At 46.0% G+C, this 15,338-nt stretch overlaps 1 protein-coding gene across 1 annotated transcript; it reads left to right on the top strand.

Annotated features, from left to right (window-relative positions):
* The first annotated feature begins 1,420 nt into the window (after positions 1 to 1,420).
* LOC311094850 (uncharacterized protein) lies at positions 1,421 to 15,145 on the top strand. The gene is made up of 4 exons (XM_084133027.1): positions 1,421 to 1,589; positions 11,794 to 12,470; positions 12,634 to 12,794; positions 12,968 to 15,145. Exons 2-4 carry the CDS (start codon positions 11,808 to 11,810, stop codon positions 13,866 to 13,868), a joined length of 1,725 nt encoding a protein of 574 aa, XP_083989153.1. The 5' UTR covers positions 1,421 to 1,589; positions 11,794 to 11,807; the 3' UTR covers positions 13,869 to 15,145.
* The last annotated feature ends 193 nt before the right edge of the window (positions 15,146 to 15,338 follow it).

The following is a 15,338-nucleotide window of genomic DNA, read 5'->3' on the forward strand; positions in this document are numbered from 1 at the left end:
TACGCATTTAGAAGTCACATAATACACTACAAGTTTAATTGTTGCTATAATGTATGGTTGATGCCTAGAAATGGTTTGTTTTGTAAACAAAGTATTGTGCAAAAGTCTTAGGCCACCATTTGATGTTGTTGTAGTAATAGTATAATTTTTATTCTTACTGATGTTTGCCTAAAGAAGCCATTTTGTACAGATTTGTTTTGTTTTTTTAAGTTCAAATCTCCTTTATTTTCTGTTTTTATCTTAATAATGATAGCAAACTATGGATGTTCATTAAAGCATAGCTAAAACAACAAAGCTGTTGGTGGCCTACTATTTTTGCACAGTACTCTGCGTGTGTGTGTGTGTGTATATATATATATATTACTTTCATTTATTTTTTAGCAATAATCTCAAGAACTGAAAGAAATCTCTCGTCTCTTTCCTTTTTTCCCGCTCTCTCTTTTCCTCTTTTTCACTTGCCTCCCGGCGCCATCTCTCTTCCCTTTCCCTTGCTTCTCTGGCTTGCCTCTCCTCCCTCGCTTGTCTCTCTCGTTCTCTTCTGTCCTCCTTCTCCTATGAAGTATGCGGTTTTGGACGCAGCCACTGAGATGTTCTCAGAAAGAGGGAAGAATAAAAGAAATTAACTCGCATACTGAAAAATCAAACCATAGAATATTTTAACAAGCAAAACTGTCCTATAAGCTAAACTCTGCAGGACAGCGGCCCTCGAGGACGATGTTGCCCATCCCTAATCTATAAGACATATTTTTAGTGTTTCTATTATATACTGTTAATTTTTTTTAATAATATCTAATATCATAATCTAATATCCATGTGTAAAAAGACAGTTTTTCATAAAAAGTAGCCTACAATATTTGCCTCTGAGATGAAGTGGAGTTGAATAACAATCTAAAGCACTTCAAAATTATACTTTAACTGACCTGGAGTCAGCCTCATCTGGCTGTAGATGTTCTGCCTGATGTGTTGAGGATTGTGGTTGACTTCAAGGGATTTGCTATTTCAGTTGTTTTATGTTTTCATTATTTTTGTGTATTTTGTGTCTGTCTGTATGTATGCTTGTACCTGTCTTGACCAGGAGACTCTTGAAAAAGAGATTTTTAATCTCAATGAGTCTCTTCATGGTTAAATAAAGGTAAAAAAAATAAAATAATAATGGACCAAGTTTTCAGACCCAGTGCTGTCGATTCCCCCACGCACGGGTACTAGCTTCAGCCCAGCCGGGCTCGGGCCCTCATAATAAAAATAATAATAATAATCCTCAGAAAAACAATAGGGCGTTCACCCTTTCAGGGCTTGGGTCCTAATTAGGGCACAAAGAACACAAGCAAACCAGAAGAGAAGAGTTTCGGTTCCTGTATTCAATCTATCTCTAAAAAAAAGCCCCTACACAGTTTTTCTGCCCTTCCTCCGGCCAGCTCAGACATCCTCATACTCTCAAACATATGCAGAGGAAATTGTGACACACACTTGTGCTTTAACTTGTAAGTATTTAAGGAGTGGTTTCTGTAATTCAGTGAAATCGAGTGAAGGTTCGTGTTCTCAGACTGCTGGCATTTGAAGACTGATTACTTCTCTGATACAGTAGACACGTGAGTACATTGTTCATAGATTTATTCACTATTAATAACATTTAATGTATAACATGAAAGAAAGAAAAGCAACAAAACCTCAGTTTGCGATTGTTTGTTTCATGATCTCAGTGAAAGTACTGAAGTCTGCCCTGATATATCTGCTCTGCCGACACTGGCAGGGTTTATTAGATGAACTTTCAGGACTTCAGCTGGATTTTCTTGTCAAACATCACAGTTTATTCTTTATATCCACCGTTGCTGATTTGAACTGTTTTTTTTGACTACTACGTTTATTCTCCTGTCTACTTTAACTCTTTATCGTGCTTCAAATTCTTATCTGTATTTCTGACTAGTTTATTTTTCCTAAATAGACTTTGCTAATTGTCTGAGGACAGTACTCTGGTTGTAGAGTATTTTGCGAATCGTGAATGATTTTGTGTCTGTGGCTCAGAGCAAAATCTACAACCTGTAGAATTAAATAACATCAGGCATGCATTACTGTAATCTTTAGATGATATATTGTGCCTTTTGAATAAATATATGTCATCATACGCCATTGTTTCAAAGCAGCTTTACAGAAAATGCATGTGTCTACATTATAATTTAGTGTGCTCTGCTATCAGAGGTGACTGTGTCCATGTAGCCGAATGTATTTCAGAAATACACATATAAACTTTTGGCTTTCCAATAAAAACAGTCTCTGAGAAACTCAAGGAAATCGTCCCCCAGTCTCCCCTATTGTAATGTCTTAATAAAGACGAATAAAGGAGCTTTTCGTTGAAAGCTTTAACGCAGAACATCAGTAACATCAGGAACATTAGCCGACACAGCTCTTATATTTCCTCATACGCACTTCATAAACTCTCATCATTAACCAAGTAAATGCTGATGTTGAAGAAAACAGCAAATCACAACTATTACAGACAGACTTCTGCACTACAGTATAGTGCTATAAAATACAACATTATTTGTTTTAGCAATTTAAAAAAAGATCTGGATCTGCCGCATGTCATTTATCATCGAATTCTACTAGTGTTTAATGAAGTCATAAAAAGCTTGGGTAACACTTTATATTACGACCCGCAAACAACTGCGTAAGTAAACCAAAATGACGGTGTACATTTCTGTAATTATAGTGTACTTCCGTGTAGGTATAAGGGAACAATATGTTAAGTTTTGGGTGATAAAGGGGTACAACCAGATATACAAGCAAATTATTTATAATGTAATTATTTTAAAAATGGTACCTATTCTGTTAATATATTCCAGGCAAAAATTGTACCTCTGTTGTATATAAAAGTTATTATCACATTTCTGGCAAAAAAATGTTCTTGTGCAATGTAGTTACAGGGTAATTTTGACATCTGTGGGTTGTAAATTAAACTTTGTTGTTTGAGTATACTGTAGAAAAGACAATGCTTTATTAAGATGAAAAAGTGTTTTGAATTTTTTTTGTAAAATAAAAGTCAGAAATTAAATGGGATCCTTTATTGTATATTTACTGCACTTACCCTCTAACTACACAGAACAAGGGGGTAACAAGCGCCACTTTAATTTACAGCCCGCAGGAGTTACAGTTCCCTTTCAGTCGCTCACGTTCGACGTAACGTCGACGTGACGACGTAATTGGGATCACTTCAGGGAGCCCTATCAACTTCGAGTGTCTACAGAACGAGCCAATGAACGTTGGCGTGCGTGAATCGCGTCACGCGCCCCGCCCCGCCGCGCGGGTATAAACAGGAAGCGGGCGCACGCACACATTGTCTTTCACTTCGGAGCCGAGCTTTCGTGAGACTTCTGTCTACAAAGAGATTCAGCCCTTGAAGACTTCAAAGAGATCTACTCTCTGCCTACAGTGTTGGTGTGACGGCGCGATCAGCGGTGGCCGCGAGCATTGCAGCTCACAAACTGCTGTTTTCACAGCACTATTGTTCTGTGTTTGTGTGTGTGTGTGTCGGTTCGGTGGGCGTTTCCTTGTGTGTTTATTCACACCGCGGCTACCCCTGGGTGCCTCAGCACTGAGAGAGTATTTTTTCAACCTTTTTTATTTTTACTAAAAGAGCAACACAAGCGTGACCCTGCGTCTTTTTCAAGATGTCATTCCGCTTGTGCGTTTCTGGATGCCGTCGTTCCCTGGCGCCAGCAGATGGCCACAGCAGTTGCCTCTCGTGTTTGGGCATTCAACACGCTGAGGCAGCTTTTGTGGATAGTTCATGTTCCCATTGCGGGAATATGACTATCGCAGCGCTTAGATCGAGACTCGCTTACCTCAAGGGAGGTGCAGTCCCCTCGCCTATGCCCCGATCTAGTGTCTATTCTGCCCCGCAGAATAGACCTACTTCGGTGCATGACCAGGGTGATCTGAGGATTACCGTGAGGGCTTCCCCGTCGAGTCATCCTCCGCGGGCCCCTCACGCCTCACAAGCGCTGTCGCCATTGGGGCTCCTTAGTGAACGTCTTGGTCCTTCTCCGGAACGGCCAACCGTTTCCTTTGGGGCTCCGGCTGATGACCAGATGTCGATCGCAGCATCGGAGGGGGAGCTGTCCTCTGGAAATGACGACTCGGCTGCGTTGCCCCCCTCGGGGTGTGTAGCGTTGTCCGAGCCGGATCCAGAATGGACTGCTATGCTTTCCCGGGCCGCCGAGAAGGTCGGGCTTGCGTGGAATCCTCCACCACGTCCCGAACCTTCTCGGTTGGACGATTGGTTTCTCGGGGCGGGCCGTGCTGGTTCTCAGTGCGCCGCCCCGGTACCTTTCTTTCCGGAAGTGCATGAGGAGCTTTCTAGGATGTGGAAGGCACCGTATAGTGCCCGAAGCCGTTCTAGTGGCTCCTCACCCCTCGCCACCCTCGACGGCGGGGCAGCTAAGGGGTATGTGGATATCCCCCCGGTGGAGCGGGCCGTCGCGATGCAGCTGTGTCCGGCGTCCGCTTCCTCTTGGCGGGGTAATCCACGCCTCCCGTCCAAGGCCTGTAAGTTTTCGTCCGGTCTAACGGCGAAGGCTTACAAGGCCTGTGGACAGGCTGCTTCCGCCCTCCATGCCATGGCGCTCTTGCAGGTCCACCAGGCCCAGGCGCTCATGGACATGAACGAGGGTGGTTCTGACCCAGAGCTCCTCCGGGAGCTCCGTGTGGCAACCGACCTCGCCCTCCGGGCGACGAAGGAAACCGCACGTTCTGTCGGTCAGGCGATGTCCACCTTGGTGGTCCAGGAGCGCCACCTTTGGCTCAACCTGGCGGATATGAGGGACACCGATAAATATCGGTTCCTGGATGCCCCTCTTTCCCAGGTTGGGTTGTTCGGCGACGCGGTCGAGAGCTTTGCCCAACAGTTCTCGGCCGCACAGAAGCAGACGGAGGCCATCCGGCACATCCTGCCCCGGCGGACCGCTGCTGCTCCCACCCGTCCGCCGGCCGCAGACCCTCCGTCTACTCGTCGCCGAGGTCGGCCTTCTGCGGCGTCCTCCGCTCCCGCTAAGCCCCAGCAGCAGCAGCAACCATCCAGGCCTCAGCGCGGAGCAAGCCGTAGGAAGCCGACCCCGCCCGTCCAGGCCGCTGCCAAACCAGGAGGCAAGCGACGGTGCAAACGACCCTGAGACGGGCGGCCCGGAGGTGGATCAAGTTGCTCTTCAGGAGATGGCGAAGGCGCCACTCCTTCCCCCGGTGGAGGGCCGGGCGGAGAATCTTTTGTTTCCTTTTCTTTTTGTTCCGCCACTGACCCACGGGTCAGTGGTACCCACATTTTCAAAAAAAGAGCAATTTCTGAAACCTCTGGGCCCCAAGAGGGCGCGCTTGGCAGGCGACGACGCCGCCATGCCTTGTCACTCCCGAGCCCCTCTTTCATCGCCAGTGAGCAGCAGTGGCTGTGTTCCGGACGTGCTCTCGCCTCCTCACACTCACTCTGCCCTTCGACGGAAGCAGGTATGTGCTGCACCACACACTCAGACCCCACTTCGGGCCGCTGTGCCGTCCGAGTCGGGTCCCTGCATTCCGCCGCGCTGCCCCACCCCGGGTACGTCTGTGGTGCCGTTAGTCCCGCTTGCTCGGTCTCTGGGAGCCTGGTTAACGCTTCCCAGCCCGTCTCGCTGGCTCATCCGTACCATCAGACTCGGCTATGCGATTCAGTTCGCCCGGCGCCCCCCTGCTTTCAAGGGCATCCTGTTCACCCGTGTTCTGGCGGACAATGCCCCTGTGCTCAGGGCAGAGATCGCAGTCCTACTGGCGAAGGACGCGATCGAGCCGGTCCCTCCAGCCGATATGAAGACCGGCTTCTACAGCCCGTACTTCATTGTACCCAAGAAAGGTGGTGGGTTACGACCAATCTTGGACCTGCGCGTCCTGAACCGGTCCCTTCACAGGCTACCGTTCAAGATGCTTACGCAGAAACGCATTTTCAAATGCATCCGTCCCCAAGATTGGTTTGCAGCGATCGACCTGAAGGACGCGTACTTTCATGTCTCGATTCTCCCTCGACACAGACCGTTTCTCCGCTTTGCGTTCGAGGGACGGGCATATCAGTTCAAGGTCTTACCCTTCGGGCTGGCCCTGTCGCCCCGCGTCTTCACGAAAGTCGCGGAGGCGGCCATTGCTCCCATGTGCGAGCGTGGTGTTCGCATCCTCAACTACCTCGACGACTGGCTTATTCTGGCCCAGTCGAGAGAGCAGTTGTGCGAACACAGGGACATGGTGCTCAGTCACCTCAGCCACCTAGGGCTTCGGGTCAACTGGGAAAAGAGCAAACTCACCCCCGGGCAGAGGATCTCTTTTCTCGGTATGGAGTTGGACTCGATCAGCATGACAGCGCGCCTCACCGAGGCCCGTGTCCAGTCAGTGTTGAACTGCGTGAGCACGCTCAAACGCAGAACAGCGGCACCACTGAAACTGTTTCAGAGGCTCCTGGGGCATATGGCATCTGCAGCCGCGGTTACGCCGCTCGGATTGCTTCATATGAGGCCGCTCCAACACTGGCTCCACGATCGAGTCCCGAGATGGGCGTGGCAGAGCGGCTCGTGCCGGGTCCAAGTGACTCCGCACTGTCGCCAAACTCTCAGCTTGTGGTCGGACCCTTCGTTCCTGCGGGCAGGTGTTCCCCTGGAACAAGTGTCCAGGCACTCTGTGGTCTCCACGGATGCCTCTACCACCGGCTGGGGGGCCACGTACAACGGGCATGCAGCTTCAGGTCTGTGGACGGGGCCTCAACTGCATTGGCACATCAACTGCCTCGAGTTGTTAGCAGTATGTCTTGCATTGAGCCGTTTCAAAACGCTGCTACTAGGCAAGCACGTACTGGTCCGTACGGACAGCACTGCGACCGTTGCGTACATCAACCGCCAAGGTGGTCTACGCTCCCGCCGCATGTCACAACTCGCCCGCCATCTCCTCCTCTGGAGTCAGAAGCGTCTGAGGTCGCTTCGTGCCGTTTACATTCCGGGCCTGCTCAACCGTGCAGCCGACGAGCTCTCACGGCAGCAGGTGCTACCGGGAGAATGGCGACTCCATCCCCAGGTGGTCCAGCTGATTTTCAGGCGCTTCGGGACCGCTCAGGTAGATCTGTTTGCCGCCCCGGACACGTCTCATTGCCAGTTGTTCTATTCTCTGACCGAGGGGACCCTCGGCACGGATGCTCTGGCACACAGCTGGCCCCGGGGCCTTCGCAAGTATGCGTTTCCCCCAGTGAGCCTTCTTGCACAGACCTTGTGCAAAGTCAGGGAGGACGAGGAGCAGGTCTTGTTAGTTGCGCCGTATTGGCCCAACCGGACCTGGTTCCCGGAACTAGTGCTCCTCGCGACAGCCCCTCCCTGGCCCATCCCTCTGAGAGAGGACCTGCTCTCTCAGAGACGGGGCACCCTATGGCACCCGCGTCCAGACCTCTGGAAACTCCATGTCTGGTCCCTGGACGGGACGCGGAGGTTCTAAGTGACCTACCCCCTGCGGTAGTTGACACCATCACTTCCGCTAGAGCCCCCTCTACGAGGCGCCTCTATGCATTGAAGTGGAACCTGTTCGTTGACTGGTGCTCCTCTAATGAGGAGAACCCCCGATCTTGCTCGATCAGAGCCGTGCTTTCCTTCCTGCAAGAAGGGCTGGAGCGAAGGCTGTCTCCCTCCACCCTTAAAGTGTATGTTGCCGCTATTGCCGCACATCACGATGCTGTTGATGGTAAGTCTTTGGGAAAGCATGACCTGATCGTCAGGTTCCTGAGGGGAGCGAGGAGACTGAATCCTCCTCGCCCACTCTCTATACCCTCTTGGGACTTGTCTCTGGTCCTTTCGGCACTTCAGAGACCACCCTTTGAGCCTCTGCAATCAGCTGAGTTAAAAATTCTGTCCTGTAAGACAGTACTCCTGGTTGCATTGGCCTCTATCAAGAGGGTAGGGGACCTGCATGCATTTTCGGTCGACGAATCGTGCCTAGAATTCGGCCCGGATAACTCTCACGTCATCCTGAGACCCCGGCCCGGATACGTGCCCAAGGTTCCTACCACTCCCTTCCGGGACCAGGTAGTGAACCTGCAAGCGCTGCCTTCGGAGGAGGCAGACCCAGCCCTGGCTTTTCTCTGTCCCGTTCGCGCTCTGCGTCAGTACGTGGACAGAACGCAAAGCCTCAGGACCTCAGATCAGCTCTTCGTCTGTTACGGAGGCCAGCAGAAAGGGAAGGCTGTCTCCAAGCAGAGGATGGCCCACTGGATAGTGGATGCCATCGCCTTGGCTTACGAAGCCCAAGGCGTGCCCTGCCCGCCTGGGTTGAAAGCCCACTCCACTAGGAGTGTCGCTTCTTCCTGGGCGCTGGCTCACGGCGCCTCGCTGACAGACATCTGTAGAGCTGCGGGCTGGGCGACACCTAACACGTTCGCTAGGTTTTATAGCTTACGTGTTGAGCCGGTTTCTTCCTGTGTGCTCGCTTCTACTAGCCGGTAACACCGAAGTTCCCGCTCTAGTGTCGGCTTGCTGCGCCACTCCCTTCCTAGGAACGGATACGTGCGCTTTTTACTCCAGTCGAGTTCCCCATTGGCGAACCCTGTGAGTTCCTCCGCACCCCTTCGGCAGTCGGACGTTGCGGAGCGTCCGACGCCAGGCCTAGTGCTCGTATGCTTGTGTAACTTGTGCTAGGCTGGGTTCCATATGTGGTGATCCCTGCGGCGATCCCATATGTGTATTCTTCCACGACCAGTTCCCTGCGGTGAGCCCGTGTCTTCCCTTGGCAGAGTCTGCTCTGCCGTCACTGTCCGGTGTGTCTCCCCCTTCGGGTGGAGCCACCCCAGTGACATTCCATATGTCGCACTGCCCCTTCGGCCAGTCCATATGTGTATTCTCCACATGTTACCTCCCTTCGGGCAGGATGTGGCTCCGCAGCGTTCTTTCCCCTGGAGAGGTACGCTTTCCCAGTGTTATCCAAGAGTTCCGCTGTGTGGGGTATAATGGAACAGCAGTTGAACTCCCTCTACGCAGATCTTCCGCCCCAGCAGTTGGGGGTCTGAGAGTCTTGCGTAGGGCGCTGGATGTGGCAGCAACCGTGGCGTTTTCCATGGGATCCCAATTACGTCGTCACGTCGACGTTACGTCGAACGTGAGCGACTGAAAGGGAACGTCTCGGTTACTGATGTAACCCTCGTTCCCTGAAGGAGGGAACGGGAGACGTAACGTCCCGTCGCCACCGTTGCTGACCATCGCTGCATGGCCGTCACAAATCTCGGCTCCTCAGCGAAAAACAATGTGTGCGTGCGCCCGCTTCCTGTTTATACCCGCGCGGCGGGGCGGGGCGCGTGACGCGATTCACGCACGCCAACGTTCATTGGCTCGTTCTGTAGACACTCGAAGTTGATAGGGCTCCCTGAAGTGATCCCAATTACGTCGTCACGTCGACGTTACGTCTCCCGTTCCCTCCTTCAGGGAACGAGGGTTACATCAGTAACCGAGACGTTATCCTGTAAATACACAGTTGAAACAGGTAACAAACACTACTTACTATGTAACAATACGAAACAACACTATTTGCACAGTAATTACAGAGAAAGGTACTCTTATAAAAAAAACAAAAAAAAAAAACAAAAAAAACACCTTTTAATTACACAGTATATTTGCCCTGACATTTAAGTGTCATTGCAATACTTACTTGGCTTAACGTTAAGTAGTAAAACAAAAAGCCAATAAATAGCATTGCCAGTGTTTTTCAAAATCAGCTGTTTATAAAATTGTTTCAGATTCAATTTTTATCATACTGTGCTTACATACAGCCATATATATACAGTATATATATATATATATATATATATATATATATATAAGTTTAATTTACAACCCACAGATGTCAAAATTACCCTGTAACTACATTGCACAAGAACATATTTTGCCAGAAATGTGATAAAAACTTTTATATACAACAGATGTACAATTTTTGCCTGGAATATATTAACAGAATAGGTACCTGTTAGTTTTAAAATAATTACATTATAAATAATTTGCTTGTATATCTGGTTGTACCCCTTTATTACCCAAAACGTAACATATTGTTCCCTTGTACCTACACGGAAGTACACTATAATTACAGAAACGTACACCGTAATTTCGGTTTACTTACGCAGTTGTTTGCGGGTTGTAATATAAAGTGTTACTGTCACGAACTGCACCGGGAAACAGACAGGTGATCCAAATGCAGGCTTTTATCGAAGGATAATCCAAAGAGCACAAACGGGGAAACAGGCAGTAATCAGAGTCCAGATAAGCAGTCCAAATCAGCAGCAGTACAAACAGGGAACAGGCAGTCGGGTAATCAAAGCAGGCAGGCAAGAGGTCAGAAACACGGAGACTAAAATACTAGGAAACTTAGAAACTAGAAACAAAGCTAGATCATGCAGTGTGACACGTACAATCCTGAGCACTGAACAAAGGAAACATACAGGTTTAAATAAGGATACTAACAAGCATAATCATCAAACAGGTGCAAGACATAAACAGGTGCATGACATAAAGCATAATGAGTCCAGGATAACAATATAAAATGAAACCATAAACTAGGAAGGGGCGCCCTCCAGTGGCTCACACGGGCACTCTAGGCGCTGAATGTCACAGTTACCAAAGCTTGTTGTTTGTATAATTTTTTATCATAATTTTTTATCCATTACATTGTGTCTTACACCCTTCAGTGGTAACACATACACTAATAAAGTGGTTATAAATGATTTGCAAACTATTAATTCAAAGTTCATAAATAGTATCGTTCACATATTAACAGGGTATATTCAAATATCGAGTTGCCTATCAGTCAGTCACGTTCAACATTACGTCAGATATGAACTGATGAACTGGGATCTCACCAATCACATTGGCATGCAAGATTTGCCATGGCACACCCGGCCCGAGAAGTATATGAGGAATATAAGGAGGCGTTCTTGCACTCGCACATTCAAGCTTTCTCTTCAGAGCCGAGTGTGTGTTGTTCTGCTCTGCAATCATCATCGAGTGTGCTCTGAGTTAGAAGAAGCTCTTCAATCAAGTGTTGGTGTGACGGCGCGTCAGCGGTGGTCGCTGTTAAAGAGCATTTCCTACACTTTACTGCAGTTCAGCTTAAAGAGCAGCTGAACACTGCAGACTTTATCTTTATCTGGTTTATCAGTGTGTGCTGTGGCCATTTCCCCTTCAGCACATAAACAGCTCGTTCCCTACACTGCAAAACATGCTTTTCTTACTTAGTATTTCTGTCTTGTTTCCAGTCCAAATATTTAAATATTCCTAAAGCAAGATGCATTTACTAGATGAGTAAAATGTCATAAGAAAATCTGTCTTGTTTCCTGATAAAAAAAAACAAGTGAGTTTTTGCTTAAGACAAGAAAAAATATCTGCCAATGGGGGAAGAAAAAAAAATCTCAATTAAAATGGAAAACATTGCCACAATTGCTGATCCACCCCTGAACACACCGTCTCGGCTCCTCAGCACAAAACTGAGTGTGTGTGCAAGCGCGCTTCCTTATATACACTCTTTTTTTGGGGCGGGTGCTCGATGAAGAGCTCACATGGCAATGTCCATTGGCTCGTTTAGTTTACACTCAAAGGTGATTGGGCTCTCAGCCTAGACCAGAATTCATCAGTTCACGTCTGACGTAACAATCCCGTTCCCTCCTTCAGGGAACAGAGGTTACATTAGTAACCTAGACGTTCTTCATTCATTGTTACTGTAATCAACAAATTATTATTTTTGAGAAATGAATGTAATTTTCTCTCTTCACAGTTCCTGCTCTAATCATGGACGCAGCAGATACTTTATGTGCATCGCTCTTCCGCTGGCTGGAGAACCGAAAGAAATGTGCAGAAGAGCTGAAGAAACTGGCACAAAATCTGGAAGATCAGGGCAGCTACATCGTTAAGAAGGTTAGATCTATGGCCTCAATACCTGCAGTAGGATCATTCCAAGCTCTGGCCAACGAAGTATTTTTACTAGCAAGCACTGTAGAGAGCACTGAGGTCAGCCCCACTTCCACACTGGTAGAGGCGGGTGTCTCCAGCAGTGCCTTTATTAGAACTACTAAATTAATTAAGGAAGATGAAGAGGTTGGCACTAGCATTCAGGAGCTACTGCGAGATCTGAAGAACGGGTGTGGAGAAACACTGCTGGGGACTCATGCTGATGAGTTGGACTGTGAGGTCACCACTCTACTTATGTGGGCTCTGGCCAGAAGGAGTAATACTCCCGTACCCCTAGACTTTCTCAGAGGTTTCAACAGGGCCACGTTCTTTCGTCACATGACACCTGGTGGACTGGCTCCAGCCGAGGCCTCGAACTTTATTTGCCAAGCTCTGAGACTCGATCGTTCCCCTGTGATCACGAGTAGCCTGAAGGTGTCGGCCAAAAAAATGATGAAGAACATCGAACTCATTGGCATTAAAGCTGCTGAAGCAGGATCAGAGGTACCAGCTTTCTGTTCTCAAGCATTACATTTGAAGAAAATTACGACTTTTGAAATTCTCTTGCAGTGACTATTCAAGAGAACAATATGAAATATTCACTGAATTGCCCTGATACAGTATGTTAGTCAGTGATTTTGTGATTGTGACCTCTTTCTCTGTACAGGGTGCGACTGGTTTAGGCATCTCTCTGTGCAAACTGATTGGCAAGAGTGAAAAAATGGTCAAGGTCAATCGGGTCACGGAGGCCAGCGAGTTCTTACGGGATTCAGCCAGGGAAATACTGGACGGACAACAAAAGCTAAAGGAACAGCTGGATGCAATGCAGTATGATATTTAATTTTCTACACATTTTAAATCAATATTAATTTATCTGTCTTGGCCAAAGCCAAAATGTTTTGTATTTTGTATCTGATTGTACATTACTGCAATATTGAAAACGCAAATAATAATGAATGTCTGAAGGAAACTGACTCGCTGTACAACTTTTCTCATTACAGCGAAATCATCCCAAAATTGTTACAAATGAAGAGGATCATCGAGAACTTAGGGGGATATTCTCTCATGATGACTGAAAATGGACAGAGAATAATTGATTATATAATGGGAACATGTACAGACGACACAGTTCTCTCCTGGCTTGAGGGATTACCTAATCCGAATGAATTTGTGAATCTTCTACAATTATGCCAGGAGTGGTTGAATCACTTTCTTAAGGATTTGAGTAAGCCTGGCAGAGATCACATAGACATTGTGTTTGTGGCTCATGGCAGAATAGTCGACCAGTTTATGCCAGCAGGAGGACTGGTGCCCACACTGAACATCAGAGACACCATTCTCTACTCTCCGTGGAACTGCAGAATTGATGCCAACTCTGCATTTGCAATTGCTCAGGGGACCATTCAAGAGGCAAACAGAGAGTATAACAACGAAAGAAGTGCAGCTTACTGTCAGCCGATTCCTTTAGGAGATCACTGGAACAGAATGCGAAGATCTCTCCACAACATCCCAGAGATCCATCTATCCCCTGTGACCCCTGAAGAAGGAGCATGGAAACTTTTTCACCAGTTATGGCAGAACAGAGGTGTGGAAAGAGAAGACCGTGTTATTATTCCATATGTTGTCCCACAAGATCGGGTAAATGCATTCGGAGAGATCCCCCTGTACATGGTAGTATTTGCGACATCAATTTTACTCATGCCGTTTAATAAAACAGCTACTGTGCACCTGGCGGCTAGTTTGAGCCGACTTGAAAATAGTCCAGCAAGGCCAGTACAGTGGCGAACACAGTATGCCTACACCTGTGATGGAACCATGATGACGGTGAACCTGCGTAACAGGAACGTGGACTCTGAGTTATTCAGAGCCTTCAGATCATTGTTTGACAGAGACCGTAGATAAATCAGCTGAACGGCCTCTGGGTCAGTCCTGATGTGTAGTAAACACAGGGCTGGAGAGCGACCCGGAGCGGAGCAGTTTAATGACCAAGACCAGACCATTTTATTCATGTTAAAAAGAACTTATATAAAGGAAGTGACAGTTCAGGTCTTTCTATACCATAATACACCACTGACATGTTTCAACCACAAACATAAAGATAAATAACAAATTACATAACAAGTATTGTGCTATGCTAATTCCATCTGTAACATTATACAAAAAATGTGGTTTGCATTTAAACAAACATGAAATATTTCAGTTAAAATATTTTTTTACTTTTCTATTTCCAATTCAATTAAATTCACATTTATTTTTCATTTTATTTGCTTTCTGTGTAAACCGTATGGGTTAAAGAATAGCAGTTCACACCACAACTATAACAACAATGACACAGAAAAACAATAATGTTGGAATTACTTTCAGAGTGATTTTATCAGCTGATGAACGATAAAAACATTGCCAGCCAATCAGAATCCAGTGTGCTGTAACGAGCTCGAGCATTTAAAGAGACAGACAAGCTTTAATAAACAGCTGGTGTAGACGCTGATATAGTTATAGTTATAGCTATATAGTTACAGTTATAGTTATATTCATAATTATCATTCTTGGCGTGAACTTTCTTTTCATGGTAACATTTATACATTAATAAACTTATTATAAATCATTTGCAAACTATTAGTTAATTCATAGTTTATAAATAGTATCGCTAACACATTAACAGACTATATACAAATAGTGAGTTCTTCATTCATTGTTACTATAACTAACAAATTATACATTTTTTAATTAGCTCATATAGACTTAGATAATGATTTTTCATCATTTGTTGAGAACTTGTATCTGATTTATTTTAAACCATGTATTAAAGGAGTTGTTAATATTCATCCAAACATTAATAAGTCATTAAATCACGGTAAATAAATGCTCTCATATAAAGAGAATTGATGCAAATTTAAAGCTTGATTAGTGTCTATAGAAACACTTACTATTCATAAAATTAATGTATAATAATGGTAGAATTAAAAGACATCATTATGTGGCCTCTTTTTATTCTTTTAATTACATTTTAAATCAATTGTAACCAATGTCTTATTCTTTGTTTTTCCTATTTCTTATTTTTATTACATTATTTGTTGTAAATAATTTTTATGTAAAGCATGTTGAATTACCATGAATTACAATTCAATTATCATTTGTATGAAATGTGCTATATTAATAAATAAACTTGTCAATACCCAATAACAAACTTGCCTTGACTTGTGCGTGACTGAATCTAAAGTGAGAAATATTTAGCCCTAATAAAACATTTATTAAGGATCCATTACTTCGAAAGTGATGCAGAAAACATAACTAATTTATTTTTATTAACATGGCTTGACAGAAAGAAACATCACACAACCATTGGAATTTGTGAAAAATACAACACACACA

Source organism: Abramis brama (assembly GCF_963993115.1).
Source record: "Abramis brama genome assembly, chromosome: 13".
Classification (NCBI taxonomy): Eukaryota; Metazoa; Chordata; class Actinopteri; order Cypriniformes; family Leuciscidae; genus Abramis; species Abramis brama.